The sequence below is a fragment of the Drosophila innubila genome (genome assembly GCF_004354385.1).
Source record: "Drosophila innubila isolate TH190305 chromosome 2L unlocalized genomic scaffold, UK_Dinn_1.0 4_B_2L, whole genome shotgun sequence".
NCBI lineage: Eukaryota > Metazoa > Arthropoda > Insecta > Diptera > Drosophilidae > Drosophila > Drosophila innubila.
In genome coordinates this window covers 8465699-8479858 of record NW_022995372.1, presented here as the reverse complement: position 1 = coordinate 8479858, position 14160 = coordinate 8465699, and the positions used below count along the sequence as shown (strand labels likewise).

Genomic DNA, 14160 nt, shown 5'->3' with positions numbered 1-14160 from the left:
AACGTAGATTTGTTTAACTTTGCAATGATTTAATTAAGTAATTTTTAGTATGGCCTAGTCTCCAATTTTCTATTTTATCATCCTTGATCCTTTTAAGTCTTGGTAAATTTTCTTCCAGTTTCTTTATACTTTTTTCTTTGACTATAAACACTATATGCTTTAAATTGGGACAGAATTTAGCAGCAATCTCTACTAAATCACCTGAGTCAACGTCAGATGAACGGTAATTGACGATTGACGTGAGATTTGAACCCCACCATTCCAAAATAAAATCCCAATGTTTAATATATACACATATTTCATCGACTTCAGTGCTGTAAAAACATATTTTAATTTGAACTTCTTTACGACTGCAATAAGCAAATGCATTCCATAGTTTTGGATGGGGTCTGGCAAAGTTTTTCTTATCAAGGAAAGTTTAAAGTTGTTTTCAGATAAGTAGTAGAATATAAAAAGGTAATTTCAAAATGTTAGTATCCATTTAACGTTCATTTCCATCGATTGCAAAATTCAGACTGAGTAATTTTCAGCATGTAAGGGAATAATCTTTCAGCTTACTAATCATTAAAGGGAACTGAATCATAAATACGCAAATAAATATGGTATATATAACTATATATATATGGGCAATTCTCTAATGTTGAATGCGCCATTCGTACACATTCAAAGTGAAGAAAACATATGACAAAACATTTTTTTATTATTGAGAAGCACTATAATTGGTGATAAGATTGATTTTGGGCAATGGTTTTCTAGAAAATTACAAAAAACAAAAGTCACAAAAGTCGTTTTCGCGGCGAACATATGTTTATGGATCTTTGATCCTGTGGAATGGCCCATATGTACATTTATAATTGTCAAAAGGTCCACTTTCATAGCAACTAAAACTTAACTTTAACTTTATTCTCAGAACAATTGCTCAATCTCATTTCATATATTTTGTCGCAAAATTGGATCCTAGAACTTTTGCGGCTTGAAGACGCTTTCTTCACTAGACCTTTACCTCGTGTAGAGGTTTTTTTTAATGCTCATAAAATGAAAAATACCTTAAAAGTTTTAAATTTGTGTTTATAATTGTTTATAAACATGGTAGTCAACAAGTATTTCAAGTGTTTTTACTGATTCATATAGTATCCTATTTTTTGGGCAATTTCGAAAAGAAATCTTCATGAAATTCCTTTACGATGAGCTTAAACTTGTCAGTTTGCTGCGCCAGTACAAGTTTATAGTCATCCTGTTCGTTGTCAAGCATTTCATCCGCCTCGCCCAGAGTTTGCAGGTAATGAAGCCAATTGGCCTCCAGCTCGATGATCTGCCGATGTGTTTGGTCCGACATTGTGACCCGATATTTATGAAGCAATACAAACAGCTCCAGCATGGGCGTAAATCTAGTTTGTTTCAGGGGCAAAGCTTTGATAAGACGCTCGAAAAGCTGCTGGGCAATTGCGGATTCTCGCAGTGTACGTGGTACCTGCATCACCTTGTGCTCATTGCGTTCCATATAGCGATAGAGAGCTGTAAAAGAAAGGAAGACGATAAGAGGAATACAAATTTATTAAAAATGAAATAAAAAAATGTAAATTAAAATGACGGTTTTTCATAAAAATTTATTCAAAAACTTACACTGTATCAAGGAACTTGCATGATCTAAAAGAAATTTAATGTTTAGAGCCTGCCACTTTTCGATCCAATCTAGGAGGGTACTCTTGATGGGATTCTGATTGATGAGTACAAAATGCACATGGGCAATGGCATCCACAAAGGAAATGTCATCGGCCAGTGAACTGTAGTACTCAATGCCACCCTCAAAGACACCAGCAGTTTTGGCACTTGACAACAATTGTTGGGTGAATGCCTCATCCGTCATCTCCCAGAGCGCATGATATTGCCGCCAATGTGCCACATAATCAGCAATCTGCTCATGTTGCCTGGCAATTTCTGCCTCAATGCTGCGCACCACTTCCATGCATTCAACATCCTCGCGGAACACTCTGGCGAATCCTGATCTTCGCTGGTCCTTAGGCAACTTTAGCTTATGGCCCAGACGTGGAAACTGATCCACCAAACAGTTTACACGATCGATAATGCCACGCAGCACTCGACCAATTATCTGCATATCGGGTGTAAATACAATCTGAGAGTCTTGAATATCCGATTCCATAACGAGAATGGGCATGGGCGGCATATCCTCCTCGCAATGAAGCGCACTCTGCAGGCACTCCAAGGAACAGCGAATGCAACTCAGAAACGCGCTGGCCAACATATCGTCAAAGACATTCACATACTGATACCACTCTCGGGGAAGCTAAAAATTAAAATGAATTATAAAAGGTAATACAGAAGACTTTAACAATGGTTGTCGGAAACTTTAAATGTGCAAGAAATTGTTAAAAAAAAAAAAAAAAAAAAAAAAAAAAACAGAGGTCAGAGGTCTGACCACCTGTAAATACTCATAAGTTTGTCAAAAATGGACCGATTTTTCAGCGGAATATAATTTCCCTCATGGATTGACCCTCAAAATTATTTTGCATTCTAATTTGATTTTAATAAAAAAAAAATTCCTTGCCACATTTTGCCCGAATTTCATTTTGAAAATTCAAAATTTAAAATCTAAATTTTTCACTTTTAATCAACTCCTTATAATGAAATAGTATAAAACAACACTTTAAATTTGATTATGAAACGTTTCAATTTCTTGTAACATAAAGTTGGCTTATCAAAAGTATAACCAACTTCAAACTGTCATATCCCTGTAAAAAACTTATCGGATTTTAATGGGGAGTGTCATTTTGATCATAGATTGGCCTCCTTATTCATTCTGCAATCGTTAAGTTTTCAACTTTAATCGTACCCTGATTTCATAATTAATGTATAACCTCACTTTAAACTTCATTCTGATATCTTTAATTTGCATGTAAAAAATCACGCCAAATCGGACAAAAATGTTTACTTGTAAAGTTGCTAGATTAAATGTCTGACCAACTTCAAGCTGTCATAACTTTGCGAAGACTTAACCGATTTTCAAATAGTATGTCATTTTGAACATGGTTTGGTCTCTTAAATTCTTCTACATTCAAATTCATGCAACGGGTCCCCCCTTGTGTTTTTCGAATACTTCCTGGTATACGTGATTTAAATGTATTAAGCCCTATCAAATAAATATGTTTACCTCATCTCTGACATCCTCAAACTCTCGTGACACGGCAAGCATTAGCTCCACGATGTTGTTGTAGTGCATCCGCAGAGAGTTGTTTCCACGGTTCAGCCAGCTACTCAGCTGCTGCTCAAGCACGGAGATATCGACGGCGCCACTGAAACTCAACCGGATCATAACGGTATCACAAATCTTCTCACAATTGCGAACTACTTGACGATTGGCACGCTTGTAAATCTCGACAATCTGGCGAAGATAGTCAATATGCTGCATAGAATCCTCCAGCCACTGGGAGTAACCATCGCTTGGATCGACAATGGCGCCAAAGGTCAGCTTGTAAATTCCAGGAGCCAGTTGGCGATCGCAGGACGAGATCAATGGCCGCAACAATTTGCGCTCCCGATCCGTCAAAGCGTTCATGATGCGATTGTACTCCAGACACAGCTGCGACACGCTGTTGTACGCATATCTCAGAACCTCGTAACGGTCGTAGATCTTACGAATTGGAGCAGGGACTGCAAAAGAGAGACGCTCAAAGTGCTCGGCCTGCCAGTTAATGTCCAAGATGCTGGGATCCATGTTGCACTGCAGCAGTGCCTTGGGCTGCTTGCCACGCATCAACAGATGACGATCAAGTTTCTGGCAGAGATTGGCACCACCTTTGGCATAAGATTGCTGCCAATTCTCATACGAGTTCTGCATTTCCCGCTCGAAATCCGAGCGCAGCAGCTCGAACTTGGCAATGACTCCAGGTGCTTGGGGCACAGCTGGCAGCCAGGCGTTGTTGCTTCTCACCAGACGACTGTAGATCCCTGTCAAACGCTCCAAGTTGATGCGATAAGCGAGAGCCCGGGATACATGCTGGGGCAGCCAGGATTCATGCTGCTTGCCACGCTCCTGGAGCAGTTGCCTAGTTGTGGCATCCATATCCTCGCTGAAGAGCTGCCAAACGTAGCTCACCTTTCGCAGGTAACATTGCCGCAACGTGGCATGGTACGAATAATATAGCATCACATTGAGCGTCTCCAAAGCCTCCTCCACGTTGCAAACACGCCGAAAGACATTGGAGATGAGACGCTGCTGTGTCTCCTCCATATGTTGCACGTTGCGTCGATAACTTGCCACCTGTTCGTACCACTCGCCACGATGCACATTCAACATGAGATCCTTGGAACCGCAACGTCTCAGTTGATTGAGTGCCTGCAAAAACTGTTGCTCCACACTTGACGCAATCTTTTCCAGCTGCTCGCCGTTGGTGCCACTAAATTGCGCCCTCTCAATGTTCTCCGTTTCATCCAGACGCCCAAACACAATCATCGACTCGCATATATCCATAAGATCACCGAGACGCTCCATAAATGCATTCACATGGTTGAATATGATGCCCTCTTCCAATTTCCAGCCAGCTTTCGCCTGCTGCTGAGTCACATGCTCCATGTACGCCAGACAACACTCCATCGACAGATTACACATTTTAATGCCAAAACGTGGACGACCCGCCAGAATCTCCTCCAGCTTTATCTGTTCCGTGCAGTATTTAATAATCTGATTGCTTAGATTCCGAAACAAGATCGTGATCCGTTCACAGCTGCTGTAGTGCTCCGAATGCAGCCAAATGAAGTGCATGAGGTGAATGATATGTGGCAGGAGTTGAGTCACACCCGTCGGAGTCGCTGCCTCATCTATTTTGGCACAGGGCGCCACAAGCAAATTGAGATATTTGATGTTGGACTTGGCCAGTGCCTCCTCCAGCTTAGCTGCCTCAACCAGTTGCTCGATTTGTGGCATGTGCACGGAGTGCCACTGCCGCAGCACCTTGAAGATGCGCTGCACATCAAACTGAACCAGCTGGGAATTCAGACCTTGCAGCACTTCTACTGCAAGCAAAAGTATCTAATTACGAATAGTAGGAAAAACGACAGTCCATTAAGTATGAATTAATAATAAAACTAATACTAAGCTAGTCGGTTATAGTCGAGATCCCGAGATATAAAAGTACTTTACAGAAATTACTATATGATAAAAGCTACTGCATACTTCTGGGTGCTTGTATTGCCTTCAGTTTTAATAGCTTTGGTTGGCTTTTACTGCCCTTCTACTTGTTTGATCTGGCTGCTTTTAATTTGGGTAGCATATAATAATAATAGATAACGTTAATTACCATAAAAAACTTATTATTTTAAAAACTAAGGGTGTGGTGGCTTTTCGCGATTTACGGAGGAGGAAGAGAGCGTGTCAAAAATTTAAAACAAACTCGACCAACGCCATTGGGATCTGCGTGCCAAATTTGGTATCTCTATATCTTATAGCCTCTGAGACGGACAGACAGACGGGCTGACACACATGGCTGTATCGACTCGGCTGTTGATGCTGATCAAGAATTTATATACTTTATAGGGTCGGAGTACCTCCTTCTACCTGTTACATACATTCAAACAAACACAATATACCCTATCACTTATTTATTAAGTAACGGGTATAAAAAGAAAAAAGAACGTACAAATAATTAATGTTTTTTAATGTTATTCAAGTACAATATATTCGGGATTGAATGTATTAAGACAGAATTTAAGAATGTTCGGTTTTGCCATTTTAATTAATTTTTGAGATAGAAATAAAGAATAGACGAGATTGAATTTTAAATCTGACTGCAGAATGTTCAGAATTGAATTCAGACTAAAAGCATGCCAGATTATAGCTAAAATCGGGCCTAATTTAGGAATTTTGGGATTAGATAAACATAATTGAATCATTCGTTGTTGGTTTAAGATATTCCGCGTATACCGCGTTAAATTGAATTTATCTCGGAATCCCAGATTTGTTTCTGGGTAGCCTTTTAAAAGATCTTCAAAGTCTAGATGCATCTAAGACGGTCGTCTCGTCTCAATTGAAAACTTTAATCGCGTTCCTGCAATGTCGTAATTTTGAGATACGACAGTTTTTATGGGAATATTCAACTCCTCCGACCAACTCAATCTTCCCATTTCAACTTTTAAAGCAGAGGCTCTGATTAAATTGTTCAGGGATTACTTACAGCGATATTCCCAAAACTCGAACTCATCACGCACTGTGGCCAAGTCATTGGGCACGACCAGAGTCCGATCTCCCAGGAGCGTGCGAATCTGCGTTGTCCAGTAGACGGCAATGCTTTCGAGATTCTTGAATAAGGGTCTATCGCAGACAATATGCTCGCCGCCTATCTGGTGCAGCACAAATGGCACATAGAGAATCGTTATGCCGCCAATTTTGGAGTTCATGGCATAGAGAAATGCCAATAGCTTGTCAAGGCTGGCACAGAAGCGAGCACGTACACTATCGTTCCAATCGTTGTAGTTGCGAAATATTGGCGCATAGAATCTCTCAAGCAAATACATTAAACAACCATCCACATCACTGTGCACGGTGCCAAAGTGAATCTCGTCGTGGAATCCATCAACACTGAAAATCTCATTGGGCTCATTGCGCAGAAAGTAGCTTATATCATCCACAGGCTCTGAGGGGAATCCCAGATATGAGGTCAGCTTGTTTCGTTTATAAAAAATAGTTAGCAGAGGCTCGTTAACCTCAAGGAGCCAGCGTCTTATGATATCCAGCGATTGTTCATGCCAATCTCGTTGATTAAGTGAGTACAGGGTAGTCATACGCTGAATATACTCGACCAGTTGATTAAGCTCCTCATCGCTGTAAGTTGGATGCGGCGTATCCGGACGAATCTCCTCTGGTTTCACCTCTTCTTTGCGCTCTATTGATCGCAATAATTTAAATAATAATAATAAACTAGTGTCCTTTCAAATAATTTACCCTCATCATCGGATAAATCCGAGTCAGTTAGTCGTTCGTCCTCTACGGCACTAGAGGATGTCATTTTCTTAATTATACTTGCATTTAATATAAAATACGAAAACAAACAAGTCGTTCCTATGGCAGCTGCGTTTCAAAAGCCGTTAATTCAATTGCAGCCATCAGCACGTGCTTTACAGCACTTAAACGACATCGAATTCGAGTTCGCTTATCGGTGTGCCACCACAAAATGAAATTCAACACGCTTATCGATAAATCTTAAGGCATCATCGTCGTATCGAAGCTAGAATCAATTTAACGCGCGACATGGCTAAAAGTAATAATATTAATAATAACGCATTGATGGAGCAGGTCCTAAATGGAGCTAAAATGATGTTCCCCGAGTTAAATGTGCGAGTCAGCGACATATCGCATCCCACGGAAGCCTTTCTCACCCGGGTATTTATACATTGTCTGCGCGCCTTCGGATTCCGAGTCGAGCCGCCGTACAACATTGAGAGTGAAAGCACCGACACATCCAAGGAGAAGCGTGTGTTTCTCAGCAAGTTGTGCCGGCAAGTGCAGCACATATTACAGATATCGTTTCCCGGCAAGACCTATACCTACTATGATATTATAGAACCAAGTAAGAATGAAACAATATCAAAAAACAATTGCATACATTTTAAAAATTAAACATTTGCAGCTGCCAAGAAGACTTTGAACACACTGGATGTGCTCATCAACTACTGGTGTTTCTACAAGATGCACAAAAAGGAGATCATTCCACCCATAATGGAGAAACATATGGAGCGACAGTCTCTAATCGCTGAAATAACGGCCAAGCGACGCGAGTTGGAGCAAAGAAAACAGCAGCAAATCCAGGATAAGATAGATATTGCCAAGTGCGAGGCGAACATAAGAAAGCTGCGCGAAGAATTGCCCAAAGCAGAGGCGGAGCTAAACCAGCAGTCAAAGGAGTCGAGGCAACTGCAGTCAGATTTGGCTACTGAGGAGGAAAAGGAGTCGGAGATTCGCAGTCAAGTGAAGCACTTGAAGCAGCTCGTGGTGCTGGACAGCGATGTGAATATAGTTCAAATGTTAGTAATGTCCATTTTTTATAAATCTATCAATCCATCAATGTAAAACAAATGACTCTCTAGGGAGACGAAACAGCTAACAGCCCATATAGAGAGCTACAAATCGGAAGTTGCTAAACAGGAGCAGATTTATAAGGATCGGCGCCTTGAAATCGAAAATATTTCACAACTAAACGATGAAATCGAGAATGCCTTTAATATACTGCCACCAGATGTGGTCAGCGATTATAAAGAAACCTTGAAGCTTAAGGATCGCCTGGAGAAGAGGCATGTCACTCTGATTAACAAGCATCAGAGTCTGCAGGACACTCAAGTAAAAAACCAAAACGTTCTCACACAGCAGGAGGAAAAGCTCAAAACTCTTAAATTGCAATGTGAACAGCAGGATGTAAAAGATCAAGAAAAAGTCGCAGAACAGAAAGCATTGAATGAGAAACTAACCGCGAAAGTTGAACAACTCGAGCAGAGCAAGAAAACACTCCAAAATCAATTAGATGAGGCAAAGCAGACATTCAAACATTTGAATATCTATGTAACTAAATTATCTGGTGAAGACGCAAATTTATCTTAATATATCCATTTGTTTATTTCTAATTGTAAACTGTTTACGCTCATTGTTGGGTTAGGTACGAACGTTGGCCAAATCATGTTTCCATTTTCTTGCTCTCCAAATGTGCTTTTAATTGTTGACTGAAATCATCTTCCACATTATCGTCGTCCCAGTTATCCTCCCACACGTTGGGCTCCTCCACATCGTCGGCCACCCGAAAATCTGCAATATTCAACATAAAACAATTGTCATTACGAGCAATAATAATGGAAATTTTAACAAATTGTCACCTTCAGCAGGAAACTCTTCGAACTCATCATCCTCCTCTAGTAACCCCAAGTCTTCACTTTTTTGATTGGACTCTTCCTTATCCTTTTCTTTGTCGGGCGCAGACATTTTTCGTATTTTTTTGTAGCTTACAGCTGAATTTCAATTGTTTTACAATTTCTCACTTATTTTGTTTGACGCTTGACGAAAATGATGCCGAGTCACAGCCACAGTTGCCACCTGGCAGAAAAAAGTTGCCATTTATTTAAGCGCTGCCAGACATAGAAATCTGATCTAGATAACTTAGCATTTTTTTTTCAGAATGATCTTGGTCACTTTTCATTTGAGGTATTCCTGAAACAGATTTGAAATTTGTTTCGATTTGGCTTAAGCATATTTGAATCAGTTTCAAGAACGACCCTTTTTGCACACTGTTTGATTTCGAGAGTTTAAAAAAACACAAGCTAACAAATGAAAGTGTGAAAACAGTTTTTCTTGGCCTTTTTCTTAAAAGTGTACTTGCAAAATAGTATAATAAGAATAATTATTATTAATTAATAATAATAATAATTATTCGTCTTGTTAACCTATTTTCGTGCTTCAACTTCAATTATCAAAGCCCTTGCTTAGCTGTCATATCCATCTGGGACATTAGTAGTATTTAATCTGCATTAAATATATAGTCATTTAATAATCAATTCTTGAAATGAAGGAAATGCGTTCTCCATATTAAAATCACAGCAAAATGATGTTATCGAAATTAGACAAGATTTCGCGAAATCTTGTAGGGCTACCACACTTTTTTTTATTTTGTCTGGCAGCCCTACACACTTTGTGTTGAGCAGATGTGATCAGCTGATAGGCGAAACCAAATTTGTTTCAGGAATACTCCCAATATTTTCTCTTGAATTGCATTTGATGTTGGTATTTTGGAAAAATTGTGTCAAATTTAGGATATTTTTTCTGTTTGTTTTGGTTTTGCTTCTATGAAGAAAATAAAATTGGTATTATAATATTTTTGTTGTTAGCTGCGCAATGTCCGACGACATAAAGAAATATTTCAACGGTTTACTGCACAAGTTGGTGACACATTGGCTGGCAATCGATAAAACAGAGTTGGTTAATTTGATTTGTGTTTTATTTTTATCGACAGGGTCAGCGGACTCTATGTCATACAGATAACGGACCGGGACGGTGTCCCGTTACTCCGTGTTAGCCACAGCCAGGATAAGAATGTGGATTTCGCGTTAATGCCATCGTTTATACCCACATTTACGACGGCCTGTGATCAGGCCAGTAAACTGGGCCTGGGACGCAACAAGACAATAATATCGATGTACTCGAACTATCAGGTGGGTGTGTCCATCTTGTTATCAGTATGTGTATGCTGTTAACAATTGTGTCTCTTCCTCTTGCCAATTTGCAGGTGGTGCAAATGAACAAATTGCCGTTGATTTTGACCTTTGTGGGTGCCGAGGATTGCAATACGGGTCACATCCTGGCACTGGAACACCAGGTCGATGGCTACTTGGAGGACATCAAGCTGGCCGTGACAGAGCCTTAATTATGAAATATAATCCAAATAAATAGATTCCCTTTTAATTTACGAATGTTGTATGTAAAGTATATTTAAAAAATGAAACTTTTTACTTGGCTTAAATGCATACATTGAATAATTGTCTACGACCGATGCGATTGCGATGATTGGGAATGATCAGCAGTAATCACCTTACAATACAGAATTCAATTCAATAACTCCAACTATAAATTTAAATCGGTGCCTTCCTCTCTGTTCCTTGCTCTTGACATCCTCGACTCCTTAACATCAGTTTCTCTCTCAAAGCTCATCATGCTGATTCAAATCTGCCGCCTTGAAGGCTTCGCTGTCGCAGGCAGCCGGAGTCTCAAACTCGAAATAGTATTCACAGCGATTTGGCTCGCTGACTCCGGTGATACGTGGCTCCAAGGCACACTTGATGTTGATTAAAGCCGATCGCTGTGGTCCATTCCAGCAGGCAGCTCCATTCGAATACTTCTGCCTGCTGTATTTGTTGTCGCCCTCGCCGATCCATTGATCCCAGCGACCCAAAGTTGTTTCAGCGCCTCCATTGCGTGGCTTCTGCGAGGTGCGATCGAAGGGACACAGCGTGTAGACATATTCCCGATCCTCGAAGGTATAGCACTCGCCGTCGAGCACCGCCCACTCCTCGTGGCGACCGTAATCCTTGCCCTCCTGCTCATCAATCTCCTTAACCTCGTGCTCTATCTCCCGTATATGTCTTTCCACCTCATCGTAGGCATTACGTGCTTCGTTTGCCTGTTCAATGAGTCGCTGTGTCTCCGGATCGTAGTTTGGCGCCGTGGTTGTGGTTTCAACATCAGGAGTGGCTTCGCCCACACCCACATCGGGCTCCTCCTCATCCTCGTACTGATCCTCTTCATCCTCCGTGTCTTCATCTACATCGCCGTGCTCCATGTCCGCTTGTTCTGCAAGCAATATTACTCAGTCAAGACATTGAATAAAAGAGGAGAGATCAAGTCTTACCATTAGTTGGTTCTTGCTGAACAGGTTCAGTTCCTTGGACTTCCGCCTGGACTTCAGCCTCTGGAGCATCCACAACTGGCGGCTGGAACAATCCATCGGCCAGCATTTTCTGTGGCTTGATCCTGGGCCAGGCCAACGTAACAAACGCATCCAAGTCGACGCGTTCCCGTTCATCTAGAAAGTATTTGGCCTCCTCGACGGTAACGACTCCATTGCGATCGCTGTCCAGGTTCATGTCCACCATCAGCTCGGTGACTTCGACGAAGCCATCCTTGTTGGCATCGTAGCGTACAAAGCTCAGAGTGGCTTCCTGTCGCATTTGCTGTGGCTCCTGTTCCGCCTGAGCCGTCTCCGCGTCCAGTTCCCGTTGTTGCTCCTTGAACGCGTCCAGAGCTTCGCTTTCTAGTGCTTCGGCAGTGCGCTTGAGTTGCTCCTTCTCTGCCTTGAGGGCTTCCTGCTCCTTAATACGCGCATTCAACTCTGAGCGACGCGCTGTCCGATCCGCCTTCATCTGCTTGCCACGCGTTATCATCTCCTGACGCCTCTCGGCGCCGCGTGTGTGCAACTCCGCCTCATTGCGCCGTTGCACGGCTGCAGCGGCGCCAAGTTCCAGGCAGGTGTTGCCACATCCCACCACGGGCAACTCATCGCTGCCGTCGCAACAGTCACAGATGCCATCCTGCACCTGGGAACTGGGTATATCCACGGATCGATGGCCCTGGTTGATGCAGTGGAACTGCGATTGGGAACAGGCTGCGGTGCCTGGCTCGTCGCTGCCATCGGCGCAATCACAGTAATCATCGTTCACCTGGGCAAACGGAATAGCTTTACTCCCATCCAAACAACTCCATTTCCCATCAGGACGCGGTTGATAAAGCGCCGCCTTCACCAGCGAAACACCGCGGGGACGCGGAACCTCTCCTCCCCGCACCACCACTGCGGCATATGACAATAATGATAATATTACCAACTGTATGTTTGTCAGCCCCATTGTTAAAACTAAGTTTGTGCTCGGCCAATCAATTACGTGGAAATTTTACAATTGTAAATGCCGGCGCCGCCAATGTTGCCAACTTAGCTATTTTATAGCTATTTATAGTAAGTTCTGGCTATTTTCAGAGTTCGTTTGCTTGAGAAATTTCAAAATTGCAATTAGCTGCTAACCTGGCTATTTTAAATATATTTTCAGCTTTGCTTTGCTACTTATATTTTTTGCAGACCTGTACAAAAGTGTCCACAAAATCAAATGTAGATACTTTTAAGCCGGAAAAAGCTACTTTTTACTCCTAAAAAGTTGGCAGCACTGATGTGGAAGCACTGTTTTGTCCCAAAAGGCTGCCACCCTTCAAGCTCTTACGAGCTGACAGCATGTACCATTTCAGATACAATGCCAAAAATGGTCAATGGTAAAATAAATATCTCTTTTAACCTTTCTTAATTTTGAAATTAGAATTTTTGTAATTTTCTAGTTTATTTTTTTAAATATTTTATATTTTATAATTAAGATTTGTGACGTGTGTGGTCTACGTAAAATGATTTTTGGCGTGAGTTGGCAGCACCCGCAAATCAGCTGCCGGTTTGTTATTTAACTATTCGCCTTGGTTAACAAGGGAATCTAAATAAAACGATATTATGGAATTTCTGACACAAGTGTGGGCCAAAGCTTCATCGACAACAACAACAACAACGGAAACAGTGTCGCCAGCTGTTGTGCTTCCCGATGCCAAGCCAGTGCAAGACTCAAACACGACGGAGGCAAAATCAGATGAAGTCCAAACGGGTAAAGAGCCAAAGGAATGGGGTTATGATCTCTATCCGGAGCGTCGTGGGGAAACGTACAAGCCGAAATTGTCACGGATACTGTTTGGTGCCGAGGGCAAGGAGAGCATTGATCGCTACAAGTGCGAACAGAACGTCTATTGGTGTGTGAAAAATGGACCGTTGGTCAAACTGATGATGGGCGCCTTGAGGAGCTCCGGCTGTCCCATCGACCTGCGGCGTCACATCTCCTGCGAAGTGTGCGATCCCACAGTAACCGGCGGCTACGATCCCGTGCTCAATCAGATTGTCGTCTGCCAGAATATGGCCAAGAATAAGAGCATGGTGCATGGCGTGCTGACGCATGAGATGATCCACATGTTTGACTATTGCAACAACGATTTGGACTTCCGCAATGTGGATCACCTGGCATGCACGGAGATTCGTGCCGCCAACTTGGCACATTGCTCGTTTTTAAGCGCCATGTTCCAGGGCGATGCATCACCATTTAACGTCAAGGAGGCGCACCAGGTGAGTGACACCAAATTCTAAATCCTGAATTATGCAGAGAATTAAACGTCTTGAATTCTTTCAGAACTGTGTGAAAACCAAAGCGTTGGCATCTGTGCTCGCTGTGAGGAACATAAGTCACCAGGCAGCTGTGGATGCAGTGGAGCGAGTCTTTCCCAAGTGCTATGCGGATTTGGAACCCATTGGACGCAGAATACGCCGCAATTCAACGGACCAACAGAAGGCCTTCATGGAAGCTCCCATGTACGGTTACGATGTATATTAAAGAAGCGATTCTCTTTAATTATGATTTAAGAATTAATGGCATACAATTAAATTAATTTTGTGCCTTAATTGTGGCTACGTTTCAAGGTTGAATGATGATAAAAATAAAGCGTTTATAGCTTTAAATGAAACCTCCATCTGACAATTGAATTTAGTTAAGTTTTGTAAGGCGACAAAAGCATGGAGGATTGTGAATTTATAAGCATTTTGA

The 14160-nt window shown here is 41.9% G+C and overlaps 6 protein-coding genes across 6 annotated transcripts; 3 read left to right on the top strand and 3 right to left on the bottom strand.

Moving 5' to 3' along the window:
* Positions 1-1104: 1104 nt before the first annotated feature.
* LOC117782148 (dynein heavy chain 2, axonemal) lies at positions 1105-7019 on the bottom strand. Its single transcript, XM_034619125.1, has 5 exons — positions 6956-7019; positions 6189-6896; positions 3170-5031; positions 1624-2305; positions 1105-1515 (listed from the first exon to the last, which is right to left on the bottom strand). Exons 1-5 carry the CDS (start codon positions 7017-7019, stop codon positions 1136-1138), a joined length of 3696 nt encoding a protein of 1231 aa, XP_034475016.1. The 3' UTR covers positions 1105-1135.
* A 205-nt stretch (positions 7020-7224) lies between these two features.
* LOC117782151 (spindle assembly abnormal protein 6 homolog) lies at positions 7225-8625 on the top strand. The gene is made up of 3 exons (XM_034619130.1): positions 7225-7580; positions 7641-8034; positions 8098-8625. The coding sequence occupies exons 1-3, from the start codon at positions 7262-7264 to the stop codon at positions 8603-8605; spliced, it is 1221 nt and encodes a 406-aa protein (XP_034475021.1). The 5' UTR covers positions 7225-7261; the 3' UTR covers positions 8606-8625.
* Positions 8596-9120, bottom strand: LOC117782155 (probable 26S proteasome complex subunit sem1). Its single transcript, XM_034619133.1, has 2 exons — positions 8875-9120; positions 8596-8806 (listed from the first exon to the last, which is right to left on the bottom strand). Exons 1-2 carry the CDS (start codon positions 8978-8980, stop codon positions 8679-8681), a joined length of 234 nt encoding a protein of 77 aa, XP_034475024.1. The 5' UTR covers positions 8981-9120; the 3' UTR covers positions 8596-8678.
* A 666-nt stretch (positions 9121-9786) lies between these two features.
* Positions 9787-10511, top strand: LOC117782154 (ragulator complex protein LAMTOR3 homolog). Its single transcript, XM_034619132.1, has 3 exons — positions 9787-9930; positions 10005-10203; positions 10278-10511. The coding sequence occupies exons 1-3, from the start codon at positions 9887-9889 to the stop codon at positions 10413-10415; spliced, it is 381 nt and encodes a 126-aa protein (XP_034475023.1). The 5' UTR covers positions 9787-9886; the 3' UTR covers positions 10416-10511.
* On the bottom strand, positions 10478-12424 carry LOC117782150 (glucosidase 2 subunit beta). The gene is made up of 2 exons (XM_034619128.1): positions 11397-12424; positions 10478-11338 (listed from the first exon to the last, which is right to left on the bottom strand). Exons 1-2 carry the CDS (start codon positions 12385-12387, stop codon positions 10689-10691), a joined length of 1641 nt encoding a protein of 546 aa, XP_034475019.1. The 5' UTR covers positions 12388-12424; the 3' UTR covers positions 10478-10688.
* Positions 12425-12949: 525 nt separating this feature from the next.
* LOC117782153 (mitochondrial inner membrane protease ATP23 homolog) lies at positions 12950-14089 on the top strand. Its single transcript, XM_034619131.1, has 2 exons — positions 12950-13685; positions 13750-14089. The coding sequence occupies exons 1-2, from the start codon at positions 13029-13031 to the stop codon at positions 13948-13950; spliced, it is 858 nt and encodes a 285-aa protein (XP_034475022.1). The 5' UTR covers positions 12950-13028; the 3' UTR covers positions 13951-14089.
* The last annotated feature ends 71 nt before the right edge of the window (positions 14090-14160 follow it).

Coding starts and splice junctions, on each gene's coding strand:
- LOC117782148 (XM_034619125.1), bottom strand. CDS start 7,019: ATGACATCCTCTAGTGCCGTAGAGGACGAACGACTAACTGACTCGGAT. Junction 5,032..6,188: donor CGAGTTTTGGGAATATCGCT/GTAAGTAATCCC, acceptor TTTTGCTTGCAG/TAGAAGTGCTGCAAGGTCTG. Junction 2,306..3,169: donor TTGAGGATGTCAGAGATGAG/GTAAACATATTT, acceptor TTTAATTTTTAG/CTTCCCCGAGAGTGGTATCA.
- LOC117782154 (XM_034619132.1), top strand. CDS start 9,887: ATGTCCGACGACATAAAGAAATATTTCAACGGTTTACTGCACAA. Junction 9,931..10,004: donor TTCAACGGTTTACTGCACAA/GTTGGTGACACA, acceptor TTTTATCGACAG/GGTCAGCGGACTCTATGTCA. Junction 10,204..10,277: donor CGATGTACTCGAACTATCAG/GTGGGTGTGTCC, acceptor GCCAATTTGCAG/GTGGTGCAAATGAACAAATT.
- LOC117782153 (XM_034619131.1), top strand. CDS start 13,029: ATGGAATTTCTGACACAAGTGTGGGCCAAAGCTTCATCGACAACAACA. Junction 13,686..13,749: donor ACGTCAAGGAGGCGCACCAG/GTGAGTGACACC, acceptor GAATTCTTTCAG/AACTGTGTGAAAACCAAAGC.
- LOC117782155 (XM_034619133.1), bottom strand. CDS start 8,980: ATGTCTGCGCCCGACAAAGAAAAGGATAAGGAAGAGTCCAATCAAAAA. Junction 8,807..8,874: donor CGAAGAGTTTCCTGCTGAAG/GTGACAATTTGT, acceptor TGAATATTGCAG/ATTTTCGGGTGGCCGACGAT.
- LOC117782151 (XM_034619130.1), top strand. CDS start 7,262: ATGGCTAAAAGTAATAATATTAATAATAACGCATTGATGGAGCAGGTC. Junction 7,581..7,640: donor CTATGATATTATAGAACCAA/GTAAGAATGAAA, acceptor AAACATTTGCAG/CTGCCAAGAAGACTTTGAAC. Junction 8,035..8,097: donor GATGTGAATATAGTTCAAAT/GTTAGTAATGTC, acceptor ATGACTCTCTAG/GGAGACGAAACAGCTAACAG.
- LOC117782150 (XM_034619128.1), bottom strand. CDS start 12,387: ATGGGGCTGACAAACATACAGTTGGTAATATTATCATTATTGTCATAT. Junction 11,339..11,396: donor TCAGCAAGAACCAACTAATG/GTAAGACTTGAT, acceptor TATTGCTTGCAG/AACAAGCGGACATGGAGCAC.